Genomic DNA, 12664 nt, shown 5'->3' with positions numbered 1-12664 from the left:
GAGGGCGGCAGTGATCACAACGTAGGGCGACGACGATGGCACGCCCCACGACGCGGAGGGGCGCGTTTGAAAGTCACTGACTACGCGCACAGAACGATCCCGGCCGCGCAAGAATCGGCCGTGGCGTCGCGGACCAATGAGGTGGGAGATGGTGGTCTGAAGAGGAAGAGGACAACGTCTTCGACCACAACGTTCCTAGGCGTCCTGGGGCGGAACACCGTCGCGCTTGGCAAGATAGAAAGGGGGGAATAAAGGCTTTGAAGCGCAACAAGAACGAAGAACGTACCATGAAAACTGGCGGAGATACGTCAAGTTCTTCCCTTTCCTAGACTCCCTGGGCGACTGTTCACGTGCTCGGACGATTGTGGGGTGAGTTCGGGGCGTATCGACGCGCGAAGGAACCCGACTGAGATAGGGAAGCACTGCTGATAAAACGATACTAGGATCAGGGCGAACGGACGGTGGGAAGGGGATGTCGGATGGCATGAGGAGGACATACCTCTGACTGCCAATCACTTGGATTATGCGCGGGCATCCGCGCGCATTCCCACGTCTTCTCGGCGGCACCTTACATACTATACGCGTGGACGTCTATACGGCATGTAGGCTCTTGTGCAGGCTCACGAAATGCGCGGATGTTCGCGCATCCAGTGTGTGAGCTCTCTGTCTCTCTTGTGGACATGTGGATGTTTGTGCTTCGGGCAGCATGCTGTGTCATCCAACACGCGTGGATGCCCGCCCATCCAGTACGTGTGGACAGAGGCCATATACCCTTCTTGGTGGTACCTCAGCGCGTGGATGTCTGCGCGTGCGGCGTCTGGGCTCCTACGTCTGATGGATGGCGCAGAACACGAGAGTGTCTGCGCATTGAACGTCCGCCTGCGTCCCTCTGTGTGCGGACGTCCGCGCATTGAACCTCCTGTGACCTGCATGTGTGTCTAGTATGCATTGAATGCTCAACTGTAGGTTGTTGGGTGCGCGGATGTCCGCGCATTGAACGCTCAGCTATAAGCCATTGGGTGCGCAGGTGTCCGCACGTTGAACAGTCTGCCAGGCTTCATTGCAAATGTACAGACATAGTGTACGACCTTGTCCTTCTGCGCGCGGACGTCCGCGCGTTTTGCCAAAGGCCTCTGAATTTTCTAACCCGAGCCTATCATTAACCCCCTGTAACTAGCCGAAACACCTCTTCTATGGCGGGGCGGATCTCAGCACGGAGCGGCTCGTAGGAAAGCGGGGAAATATACGCACAAGATAAGCCCGAACAGCCGTCCAACGGGTGAGAACTCGTGGCGGGACGGGTTGGCGATCGGCTGGAGGGTAATCTATGTGTCGAAGGTAGTAGTGATCGCAACGTAGGTCGACGACGACGGCACGCTCCACAACGCGGAGGGGCACTTTTGAAAGCCACTGACGACGCGCACAGAACGATTCCGGCCGTGCAAGAATCGGCCGCGGCGTCGTGGACCAATGGGATGGGAGATGTCGGGATGAGGAGGAGGAGGACAGCGTCTTCGACCGCAACGTCCCTGGGCGTCCTGCAGCGGAAATCCGCCGCGCTGGGCAAGATGGAACGGGGGAAACGAGGGTGTTCGAGCGCAACAAGAACGAAGAGCTTACCATGAAAACTGGCGGAGATACGTCAAGGTCTTCCCTAGCCTGGGCTCCCTGGGCTCCCTCTCGTGTGCGGACAACCGTGTGGCGAGTTTGCGGTGTATCAACGCGCGAAGGGCATTGATAGGAAGGGGGAGCAGGACAGATCAAAAAATACTAGGCGAACAGACGGCAGGAAGGGGATGGATGGCGTGAGGAGTGTATGGACATACCTCTGACTGCCCAGCTGGATTATGCGCGGGCAGCATCCGCGCGCATTCCCATGTCGTCTCGGTGGCGCGGACGTTCGCGCGCACAGCGTGAAGGCTCTCCTGCGGTCTCTCAAAACGCGCGGACACCCGCGCATCTAGCATGTATGGGCATACCGGTTTGGACCCACCACACTTCCTTCTCGGAGGCATCTGCCTCCATGCGCGGATCTCCGCGCGTCGAACGCTCGGCCGTACATAGGCGTTGGGTGCGCGGACATCCGCGTATTGAACACTCAGCATACAGCGTACGTCGTTGGGTGCGCGGGTGTCCGCACATTGAACACACAGCTGCATATCGTTGGATGCACGGACGTCCTCATGTTGAATGCTGCTCAGCCATAAGTCGTTAGGTGTGCGGGTGTCCGTGCATTGAACAGTCTGCTAGGCTTCATTGTACATGTACAAACATAGTATATGACTTTGTCCTTCTGCATGCGGACACCCGCGCACTTTGCCAAAGGCCTCTGAGGTTTCTATCCCGAGTCTATCTTTAACACTGTGTAGTTAGCCGAAACACCCCTTCTATGCTGACTACGAGACACAAGAATAGCAGCAAATCATGAGCCGTGTATTACGGTCAGTAGAGCCATAAGAGTTGCTCAGATTTGCCCGTATAAGTACATCATTGACTTACTCGAAATAACAGGCCTGATGAGACTGCATAAAGTCGAAAGGTCTCTGGAGGGGAAACCCCCAGATCTTGCCTCCTTTTCGAGCACTCTCCTCACCCGTAGCCGCACTCCTCACTCCGCCTCCTTCGTCGGCTCCGTTCGGGCGCGACTACTCCTGCCTAACCTAACTAACTAACCTCCATGACATCATATCAGGTAATCACTGACGTCATGTTCTAGGACATTCCAGAAGCGGCTATTTATAACCAATTGCCAATCTATCAATTGGAAATAGCTGAGTCAATCCCCGATCGGACATACATATCCCGGTCGGACATGCTGACTGCGACGTACGAGAATAGCGAGCGAATGAGATCGTTGCGATTACGGTAAGTAAGACCGTGACCTGATCCATTTGCAAGTATTAGTACACCAACTGACATACTCGAATATAGGCCTGATGAGACTGCATAAAGTCGAAAGGTCTCTGGAGGGGAAACCCCCAGATCTTGCCTCCTTTCGAGTCGCACTCTCTTCACCCGTAGCCGCACTCCTCTCTCCGCCTCCTTCGTCGGCTCCGTTCGGGCGCGTCTACTCCTGCCTAACCTAACCTAACCGCCCTCGGGGTCATTCTTGCGGGCGAGTCTGCGGCAAAAAAAGGGACCCACGAGCAGCCAGGCAAGCTTGAGCGCGGCGGAGGTGGGGAGGGTGACGAGGAACGCGATCCATGCGGTCCAGAGCTTCGGGAAGCCGGGGTCCCAGACACCCCCAAGGTACTCGATGATTGTTAGGTTGGCATAGCACCAGATGAGGTAGAATGCGAGAAGCTGGGGAACGGCGGGGAGGCGGAGTAGGAAGAGGAGGGTGCGCCAGAGGAAAACGAAGACGAGCCAAGCGTGTGCGGGGAGCTGGCGGAGATTGAGGCGGCGGGCGGGGCCGAATGGGGGCCACATGGCTCGCGGGAGGCGGTCGTGGCGAGGAGAGAGGGAGAGGCGGATGGGCGGAGGCGGTGGAGGATGGCAAGGACGTGTCCATGAAGGCAAACCGCAGGCCATGCAGTCGGCGATGTCGACGCCTCGCCGAAGGTCGTGTTGGTCACAGCTTCCATGATAGGTGGCATCGAGCTGCGGCTTACTATCATGGGTTTTGAGCGCGTCGCTCGCGGGCCCCGACGCGCTCACGCAGCCGCGCCGGTCCGTGACTTGCAGGAAGCTCTCGGCACGCCACCCTGTGCGGCACAGATAGATAGTACATAACCAAGCATGCACTCACATACCCCCCTCATCGACAACACCTCCCTGAGCTCATTGCTTCCGCGCATGCACTTCTACCGGGAACTCCGGCCGCGGCGCGGTGAAGTAGTCCTTGTAGTCCCTCCTCACACGCACCGCATCCCAGCTGGCACCCTTCTTGAGCACGAACCGCTGCAAAAGCGCGACGACGACGGTGCGCATCTCCTGCATCGCGAGCGCCTTGCCGACGCAGTTCATTGGGCCCGCGCTGAACGGCAGGAAGCCGCTCTCGTTGTGCACGAGGTCTGCGTTGCGCACGCCGCGCGCCTCGGCGAGCTCGCCCGACGCGAGCAGCCAGCGCTCGCGCCAGAAGTCGGTCGTGTGCGGCGCGAAGTTCGCCGGGCTCATGTGGTGCGAGTAGATGTGACACCAGAACATAGTGCCGGGTGGGAGCACACTAGAGGGACAAGCAGTCAGCAGGGTAGGTGGAAGCGTGACCCTGAGGTGAGACGCACAGGTCTCCGGCGACAACACCGGGGCCATCGATGGGGACTTGGCGCTGGCTGCCTCCAGGGACGGATGGGAAGACGCGAAGGGTCTCGTTACTACAACACACTGGTAAGTGGCAGTCACGTCAATTGAGAGTCAATACGCACATGCACGCCGTCAAATACAACAACTCGCGGTGATTCTTGACGTCCGTCGCGTCCTCACCAGCCGGATAGTGCTTGTCGATCTCTCGCTGAAGCTTCTCGTACACTTCGGGGTGCTCGAGGAGGCAGAAGACGAACATAGTCAGCGCGCTCGCGGTGGTGTCAGCGCCGGCGACAATGGCGAGCACGCCATCATCGACGAGCTGCTGGACAGGCGGAGAGGGCTTGTCCGGGAGGTCCTCGTTATTCTGAAACACAATGAGCGTGACACAACGCAATTGAGGAGAGAACGTACAAGATAGTGGAATAGATCCTTGTGCTCAGAGCCACGCTTCAGGCGCGTCATGGTGAAGCTAATGCAGTAGTCGAGGAAAATCTTGAAATTACCGGTGGCGCCTGGGATCTTGGCGACGTAGATGGCGAGCCAAGGAGCATGCCCGAAGAACGTTGCGATGCTATGTAGCGCATGAGAACATGTCGCCAGTGGCATGAGGAAACGAAGCACTCACGCCATGGCATCATCGAGCACCTTCCAGGTCTTCTTCTCATCCTTGCCGGCGGTGAGCAGCTCCGAACCACCTCCAAATGCCATCTCGCACATGAAGTCATATCTAAGAAAGCTGTCAGCCGCATATCGCAAGAGTATGAACATCCCGAACACGTGCACATCGTGCATACAATTTGGTCCCATAGTGCCTATATATACTCGATGTGGACAGTTACAGTCCTCGAGCCTGCAAACATCGCCGGCTCCAGGGCTCGCAACCGTAACATCCACAGCGTGGCATACGGGCACTCCTCTTGGGAGTGCACACAACCGTCGGGACGACCACGACCACCGGTAGTGAGTGCTCGAACAGCTGCTACAGCGGCATCTAGAAAACAGTCCACCAACCGCACTCGACGCTTCTGGCGACGGCAGTACCTCTACTCTCGCGCACGGCCAACTGTACAATCGCCCGCAGTCCACGACGACCATGGCGCTAATCCCGGTGCGAGGCCGCTGCAATGTTTTAATGCGATATGGCATGGCGCGGGCAATGGTCAACTCGCCGATGCATCGAGCGTCGTGGCAGGTCCTCCGCTGCGCCCTCCTTCAAGCCCAACCAGCGCGTGGTCCTTGCATGCGCTCCAAATGCACGAAATGAACTGGCCACTCACGAGAAGAAGTTGAACCAATGCCCCATGATCACCGCCTGGCCCTTCTGGTCCTCCAACCGGCTGAGAAGCTGGTTCACGCGCTTGGAGATGAGTTCTTCATAGCCCTTAATCGCGATCGGCCCCATGCCGCGCGTCCAGTTGCGGCGGCGGCGGAGGTGCGCATCTGTGTCCATGAGACCAACCATAGGCAAGTTGGTGTCGCTGAGCACACGGCCGATATAGTCTGCGGAGAGGAGTGAGGGGGTGAACCGTCAAGGGGACATAGATGGAACGTACGAGGGCCTTTGGGGACGCCAGAGTTGCCGTAGAGCTTGCTCACCACAGATGCGTCGAGGATGGAGAGCTCATTCGGCCCTGGGGACGGACTACATCAGAACCTGACACTGGCACGCACACATCTTGACCGCAACGAGTACGCGAGACCGTGAGCACGCACCGATTCTGACCACGCTGCCGTACTGGTCATGGAGGGACTTGATGTACATGTGCTGGTAACCCCTCGTCGAAATCACGCCCATCCAGAACTTGGTAAGCTTGCATCCGAGTGGACCGGGGTAGCGTGCGAGCGGGTGGAGAGGCGAGACGCGGTAGACGAGGATGGCGAGCACGAGGGTGGCGAGGTAGACGACGAACGAGACCTTGAGCGCATGCTCAAACGGAGGGCCTGGGGGTGCGCTGAAGATGGCGGTCACGAGCGGAGGGAGGGTGAGGAGCGCAGCGTGTGTCGAGATGCTGTATGTCTCAAAATTGCGGAAGACCTGGTGTACGGCCTGATAGGACGGTTAGAAGTTTTGTACAGCGGCGGATGCAAAGAGCTCACCAGGCCGAGGAGGATGGAGGTGAGGACGGGCGAGGACGGCTCTACAGCCATCGCGGGAGCAGGACAAGGAGCGAGGGGCGGGCATGGGCCCGCGCATCGCGGACGTCGTGGGGGCTCTAGAGAGGCGGAAGAAGTCGTTGCCGGCCAATTGTGCGCGCGGGTCCAGTGGCAGGCGCGCATCGCACGACTCGGGAGAAGGCTGCCTACTCAGTACTCACGATGCCCACACTACAGACTTCTTAATTAATGTACGTAGCACCCACTGAGACCTTGGACCAGGCTCAGGCGAACGCTTGTCCCACATTTAAAACGCGAGAGGCCATAATAACATGTACTTATTGTAGACGAACCATGTCCAGTCGAACGCCCCACCTACACAGGCATCCCGAACTCCTGCAGCTTCCCGTTCACCGCCTCAAGCCGCTTCTTCTTCGCGGTCAGCTCGTCTCGCAACGCCACGATCCCCGCATCCTCCTCGATGTACGCCGCGCACTTCTCCGTCGCGTTTGGCGTCCCCACGATCCCCAGCCGCGCCGGCAGCCGCGTCCGCGCGGCCTCCGCGACCTTGAACAGGAACTGGTGGTCGATCGCCATCGGGATGTAGTCAATCACCCGCTATGCAACCCACGTCTCGTCAGCTCTCGTCCTGTCCTGACGTAATATAAAGACGCACCTTGTACGCGACCTGGAAGTATGCGCGGACCTCCGCCATCACCGCGAGTTCGTCCTCATACTCGTCCGCCTGCCTCAGCCGCCCGAGGTCCTCTTCCGTCAAGCCCGTGTACCCGAGCCGCGCGAGTGTCGCGAGCGCCTCTGGCACAAGCGCGTCGTGCTCCTCCTGGCTGAGCTTCGCCGCCGCCGGCTTGAAGAACGTGGACGCCAGATTTGGCGGCGAGACCGCTGTCGGCGTCGCAAGAACATTCGTCGGCGCACGTTTTCCAAAGACCGACTGCGGCGTGCTTGGGGGCTCCGCACTCGCGCCAGGGGTCGAGTTCGGGGGGACCGAAAAAAACGTGTTCGAAGGGGCCTTGTCAGTTGCCGCTCCAAACGGCACGCCAGAGGTCGGAGGTCCGAAAGGATGGGGCAGCGTCGCACCCGCCCCCGGTGGCGGGGTCGCGAACGGAGACTGCGCCGTGGTTGAGGCCCCGAAAGCGGCGAACGCGGACTGACCCGCGCCAAAGCTTCGTGCCCCGAAGGTGGACGCGCCCTGCGTCCCAGCCGCGGCGCCCGCGTCTGTGGTGCCGAGGGCGGACTGTGTCGCCGTGCCAGTGCTCTGGGTCCCAAAGCCGCCCCTTCCGAAGGCGAAAACCGGGTCATCCGCGGGGGCTGCTGGCGTTGCTGGCGTGCGTGTAGTCGTCCTTGCCTTGCGCCGCTTCGGCTCCGTCTGGACCTGGGTTGCCTGCCCACGCTTCTGGTGCGGGCTCGTGGGCATCGCGGGTGTTGAATCGGAGGCCTCCACTACGACAGATGGCACGGGGGAGCGCTTGATGGTGAGGCAGGGCTCGAGGTCGAGGATAGTCCAGTCGCCTGCGCGCGCGTCCTTGAACTTGGCGAGCCACTTGTCACGGTAGGCGTTGAAGTAGTGATCGTTCTGGGTAAATGGCGTCGTTTCGAGCCTGAGCAGGAACCGGAGCTGCGCGATCGTGTCCGCGGCGCAGCCGTGTGCGAGGTCAACCATGACCGGTCTAGGAAAAATTAAAAGTCATCAGCGACGAGACAGAGGGACGAAGGGAAAGAACACACTTGATGATGGACGCGAGACTCGGGTAGCGCTCGAAATGAGAGTGGACGAGAAGGACAATAAATTTGCTGAACTCCTGTTCGACGGCGCGGAAGCACCGAAGAGTGCTATCATCCCAGGTCTCCTGGAACCTCTCGAGGAGCCTGAGCTTTGCAGCATATGGGACGTTCCCGGGAAGCTCGCGCGTGATCGAACTGCCACAACCGGTCAGCACCCGGATGGAGCAGAGTTAAGGGGAACACATACGCTGCAAGGTGTGCACGCACGTCCTCCAGGTACATCACTGCCCTCGCGGCGACCGAATTCGCGATCACGAGTTTGCCCGGGATTTTGTGCGCGTTCTCGTATGGAACGAATGGAGGCGCGGAGTCGTGAATCGCAGCCTTGAATTCGCAGAATGCACGGCGCGACGCTTGCACCAGCTCCGCGTTCTCCGGAGAACCCCGCACCATCTCGTTGAGCTCGATGCAAAAATCGGTGACGATCTTGTACACAAACGATGCAGGATCGTCCGTGATGGGCTCAGGCAGCCGGTCAAGGTGCGAGGTACAGCCCGCGAGGTTCAGCGCCACCTGCTCTCTGATAGTGGGAAGGCTGTGTATCACACTCTCAGCAACTACGCAACGATGTGGAAGCAAGACAGAACGTACGCCTTCCGGATGATCTGCGTCAAAAGCTTGCTAACGTTCTGCACGAGGTGGGTCGTCCCAAACCGACGCTGGTGGCTGGACGTGGCCCACGGCGGTGTGCTCCGGAAGAACGCGAGCTCGGCGTCGCGCGCTGCTATCCCAGACACGCCCCGCGCGCGCTCGTCGTCGTCCGGTTGACGCGTGCAGTAGTAGCCGTGCCGCAGAGGGTGGCGGCGACCTTCAAGTACCTCGAGCCACAGGTCGCGCGCCTTCGTAGAGCCCGCGGAGAGCGTGTCGGGCTTGGTCATGACGCCTACGACAGTGGAGTGAGCGAGGTAAGGAGAAAGATGAAAGAGCGGTGCGTACCTATTGTGCGCTCGCCGCTTGGGTCTGCCTCCTTAGCCAAACGCGCAGCCTTCTGGTTTTCGATGTCGTCTGTAGGCGAACTGAGCGAGAGGATCCATACGAGAGAGGTAGGACGTACCGCTCATGGGCAGAGTGACGAGAATGAGACTGTTGCCGCTAATGTACGACTTGACGAGGTCTTCGACAAGCGTCACCAATTCCTTTTCAGCGTTCTGTACAATACCTGTGGAAGTGCCGTCAGTAAAAACAATCGCAGGGACGGGAAGACAAACATACCTGGGAGATCCACGAAGGATAAGTCCGCGAGCTCCGGCCCCGAGAGCTCCACGCACACGATGTTCCTGGAGAACGCAAGTGGCTTCTTGCCGCCCACAGACGCGCCACCTATGTCGGCGTTGTCCATATTCACGAAGCTTGCGGCTGGCATGTGCGGGTTGAGGATAGCGGCTTGCGCGCGACGCAGCATTGGCTCGACCTCATTCTTGTCCGTCAGACACGGACCGAAAGGGAGCTCTGTGACCTCGTCGAGACGTGAACACCCGTCCGCTGCGTACTCTGTGCGGATTTTGATCTGGCACGTCCATGAGCCGGTAGAGTGCGAGAGGCGGCACTCCATCGGGCAGCGCGTGCACGTGCCCGCGTCGCGCGGGACACTTATCTGGGTTGCCGCGCGATAGAGAGTCAGGTCATAGAAGAGGGCAGAGAGAGGCAAAGACGCACGCCAGAGATGGCCTCGACAAGACTAGACTTGCCCGCGCTCTGGTTGCCGATGACCACGACACGGGGGAGCTCAATGTTGTCGAGGTGGGCGCTACGAAACACGCGTGCGTCAGCAGAAATATGAGAGTTGACGCGTGTGCGGCGCTCACCCGAGAGCGCGAAGCTGGCCGACGATGTCGATGAGCTGCTTGGAGCTCTTCCCATAGTCGGAATTGAGAAGAGTTTGTGCCTGTGGCGTGGTAGGCTTCATGAGGTGTACGTTGGTTCACTCGCACTGGATATATGCGGTCTTGAGCACGCGTCGGGGTGTATATATGCGCGTTTGGAGGGGACAATCGGCTTACCTGAGCCACTGGAGGGTAAAGCGTGGCGGTTGGTGGCAAGCGCAGAACGTGAAGTTGGAGGAGAGAACAAAGAGGTTCAAGTGGGGACAAACAGTCGTCACTGCGCCCCTTTCCCACGCAACGCCTACGTCCCTCGCATCACAAGTCCGAGCCGCGAGGGGAAAGCGGAGGAGGTGAAACGTGGACGGCAAAGGTGTCTGGGGTACTTGCGGGCGCGGCGAGTCCTCGTCTCGTCGAGCGCTCTTTGATAGCGATACATATGGCTTTTGCTGCTCGGGAAGACCGAACGTTGAACGCGTAAAGACGTATGGTGGTAGCTCAAGCGCTCATGGTGTACGCGTACGTAGCAGATGAAGCAGAGGTTCAAATTGGCGCCTCGATTTCGGGTTCCCCCTGCAGGTTGGGCGCCTGCATCATCGAGTTCTCTGGCTCCGTACAACGACCATGTTTCTATGTCCACATACCCCCCCCCCCCCTCTTTATACTGTGTGTAGCCGTATCTAGGCTTACAGCGAACCTTCTGTATCTTTGAGGTAAGCGGTTTGTAACTCACAAGCGCATCAAGGACTGACCGTAGTTGTACACCATCAGGCCCTCCACAACTTCGCCCTTCGCGCACACCATGTGCATCTTCCGCACATGCAGTTTCTTCCCTCCCAACGTTTGGAAGCCCCACGTCTGTGGCGGAAGTATCGTCAGCGCACGGCTCCGGTACTGGTGACCGCGTCGCTCGCACCTGCTCCATCGTCCACCCGCTCTCGCCCTTGGTGCGTACATGGATGATCTTCCCGTCCAGGAACGACTCCTCGAGCCACCCCTCAGCCAACCACTTGCACGTGCTCACCTCCGCCAGCGTCTTGCGCGAGCTCGAATCTGCTGTCTTCCCGAAAAGCGCGCCCTCGTTCTCGCGCTCAACGCCGTCGAGTGCGCGCTCGTTCACCTTCTCCCCACCCTTGCCAATACCCTGGACAAGCGCGATGTGTTCCATCCCGGCGTCATCCACGGTGTGCGTCATGGTGAGCCGGGGCGTCGCGGCGCCGATCGTCTTGCGGAGCATCCAGCTGACGCCTTGCGCTTTCAGGAGCTCGTCGTTCTTCGTGAACTCCTTGTTCTACCCAGACTCGGATCAGTACCACGAGGCAGAGCATAAAGCGGATAGGACGCACGAGAGCGAACTTTCCGCTCAGGTTGCGGGCGGTCATATCGGCGGGTGCGGCCATCTTGTAAGGATATCTGGTGAGTCGCTTGTTGCTTATGGTGTGATGGATTGGGTAGGTGCGTTGAGAGTGCTCGCGATTGTGTCTCTTCCGCACCCTTTCACAGACCTTTATATCGCTCTTTTAGCGCTTCATATCCGACTCCCCACTGGCAAGTATACGATTCGTACGGCCGTGGTGCTCGCCGAGGTCCATTCACCATCCGGTACCCGCTCGGCAACAGCGGTACGTACCCAGAGAACCTCGGCGAGGACTATAGGGTTGTCAACACCATGCGCTGCGTATATGTTGTAATACATTGCCCTGAGCGGTGCGATCGCCTCCGAAGCCGGTACATCCGGGTCCTGCCAGTGCAGCTTATAATTATTTCGATGGCCCATGACCGGTGAAACTTATGTCGGAAGCCGGGAGATCCCGCAGCCGTCTTTTCTCTGTTCTCTTTGTAGCCCACACACAATTTGCATCGTCTATTGCATCGTGTACATATATACGTGGTGAACCGGTGACGGGCAAGTAACGGGGAGCGAGTCGGCTTATGGCGCCTAACACCTTGTCATCCACACTCGTCATCCCCGCCATCTGTTCCGTCCGTTCGACTTGGTCTACCGCCTAGAGGGGCCCGACTGCACACCGAGTTCTATCAAGCTGGCTTCTCTGCCCCCGGACTAACTGGACACGCACCGTAATCATACACCATCCGTCCTTCGACCGCAATCCCATCGGCAGCGATGATGTGAATCCTCACAACATGTTTCTTCTGCTCTTCAAGCACCATGAATCCCCACACCTGCTGCCGCATCAACACAGGCCATCTCAAGAACCCGAAGGCACTCACCGCCGTCATCTTCCACCCCGCCTCCCCCTTCGTGCGCACCACGAGCATCTTCCCCTCCGCATCCACCGACTCCGGCATCCACTCCCCCCTCAAGCACCCACACACCGCGTCGTCCGCCTCGACGTCGACCCGCGCGTGCGTGATGTCGATGTTCCCGAGCATCGCGCTGCTCTGGGCTCGCGCCGCCCCGTCGAACATGCGCACGTCCAGCCGCTTCTGGCCCCCGCCCGCATACTCGGTCTCCACCTTCTCCGTGCCATCCTCGTCGCTGCCGTGGCGGATCGCGAGCGCGGGCGTGACCATGTTGATCGTCTTGCGGAGGAGCCAGCTGATACCCTGCGCCTTGAGGATCTCGTCGCTGTTCACGCCCAGCGCCTTGTTCTGCCGTCGGAGAAGATTGGGTCAAGGCCAGGAGGGGGGTTACGCGGGCTGGGACGCACCGTGACGAACTTGCCGCTGAGGTTCGTGGA

At 59.3% G+C, this 12664-nt stretch overlaps 4 protein-coding genes across 4 annotated transcripts; all 4 read right to left on the bottom strand.

Annotated features, from left to right (window-relative positions):
- Nucleotides 1-3087: 3087 nt before the first annotated feature.
- Nucleotides 3088-3429, bottom strand: BXZ73DRAFT_100140 (uncharacterized protein; the record flags this gene model as incomplete). Its single annotated transcript, XM_048014481.1, has 1 exon — nucleotides 3088-3429. One exon carries the CDS (start codon nucleotides 3427-3429, stop codon nucleotides 3088-3090), a length of 342 nt encoding a protein of 113 aa, XP_047879372.1.
- A 351-nt stretch (nucleotides 3430-3780) lies between these two features.
- Nucleotides 3781-6393, bottom strand: BXZ73DRAFT_100139 (high nitrogen upregulated cytochrome P450 monooxygenase 2; the record flags this gene model as incomplete). The annotated part of the gene is made up of 9 exons (XM_048014480.1): nucleotides 3781-4165; nucleotides 4224-4313; nucleotides 4365-4609; nucleotides 4657-4816; nucleotides 4871-4972; nucleotides 5523-5745; nucleotides 5799-5876; nucleotides 5959-6292; nucleotides 6343-6393. 9 exons carry the CDS (start codon nucleotides 6391-6393, stop codon nucleotides 3781-3783), a joined length of 1668 nt encoding a protein of 555 aa, XP_047879371.1.
- A 321-nt stretch (nucleotides 6394-6714) lies between these two features.
- Nucleotides 6715-10048, bottom strand: BXZ73DRAFT_44759 (P-loop containing nucleoside triphosphate hydrolase protein; the record flags this gene model as incomplete). Its single annotated transcript, XM_048019392.1, has 11 exons — nucleotides 6715-6957; nucleotides 7016-7309; nucleotides 7652-8027; nucleotides 8086-8277; nucleotides 8330-8677; nucleotides 8734-9025; nucleotides 9079-9147; nucleotides 9197-9301; nucleotides 9355-9736; nucleotides 9799-9889; nucleotides 9948-10048. The coding sequence occupies 11 exons, from the start codon at nucleotides 10046-10048 to the stop codon at nucleotides 6715-6717; spliced, it is 2493 nt and encodes an 830-aa protein (XP_047879370.1).
- Nucleotides 10049-10691: 643 nt separating this feature from the next.
- Nucleotides 10692-11362, bottom strand: BXZ73DRAFT_44703 (uncharacterized protein; the record flags this gene model as incomplete). The annotated part of the gene is made up of 3 exons (XM_048019381.1): nucleotides 10692-10820; nucleotides 10879-11253; nucleotides 11309-11362. The coding sequence occupies 3 exons, from the start codon at nucleotides 11360-11362 to the stop codon at nucleotides 10692-10694; spliced, it is 558 nt and encodes a 185-aa protein (XP_047879369.1).
- Nucleotides 11363-12664: the final 1302 nt, after the last annotated feature.

The sequence above is a fragment of the Epithele typhae genome (assembly GCF_022376455.1).
Source record: "Epithele typhae strain CBS 203.58 chromosome Unknown BXZ73scaffold_15, whole genome shotgun sequence".
Lineage (NCBI taxonomy): Eukaryota > Fungi > Basidiomycota > Agaricomycetes > Polyporales > Epitheliaceae > Epithele > Epithele typhae.
The sequence above is the reverse complement of the archived record's forward strand: the minus strand, read 5'-3'. Positions and strand labels throughout refer to the sequence as shown.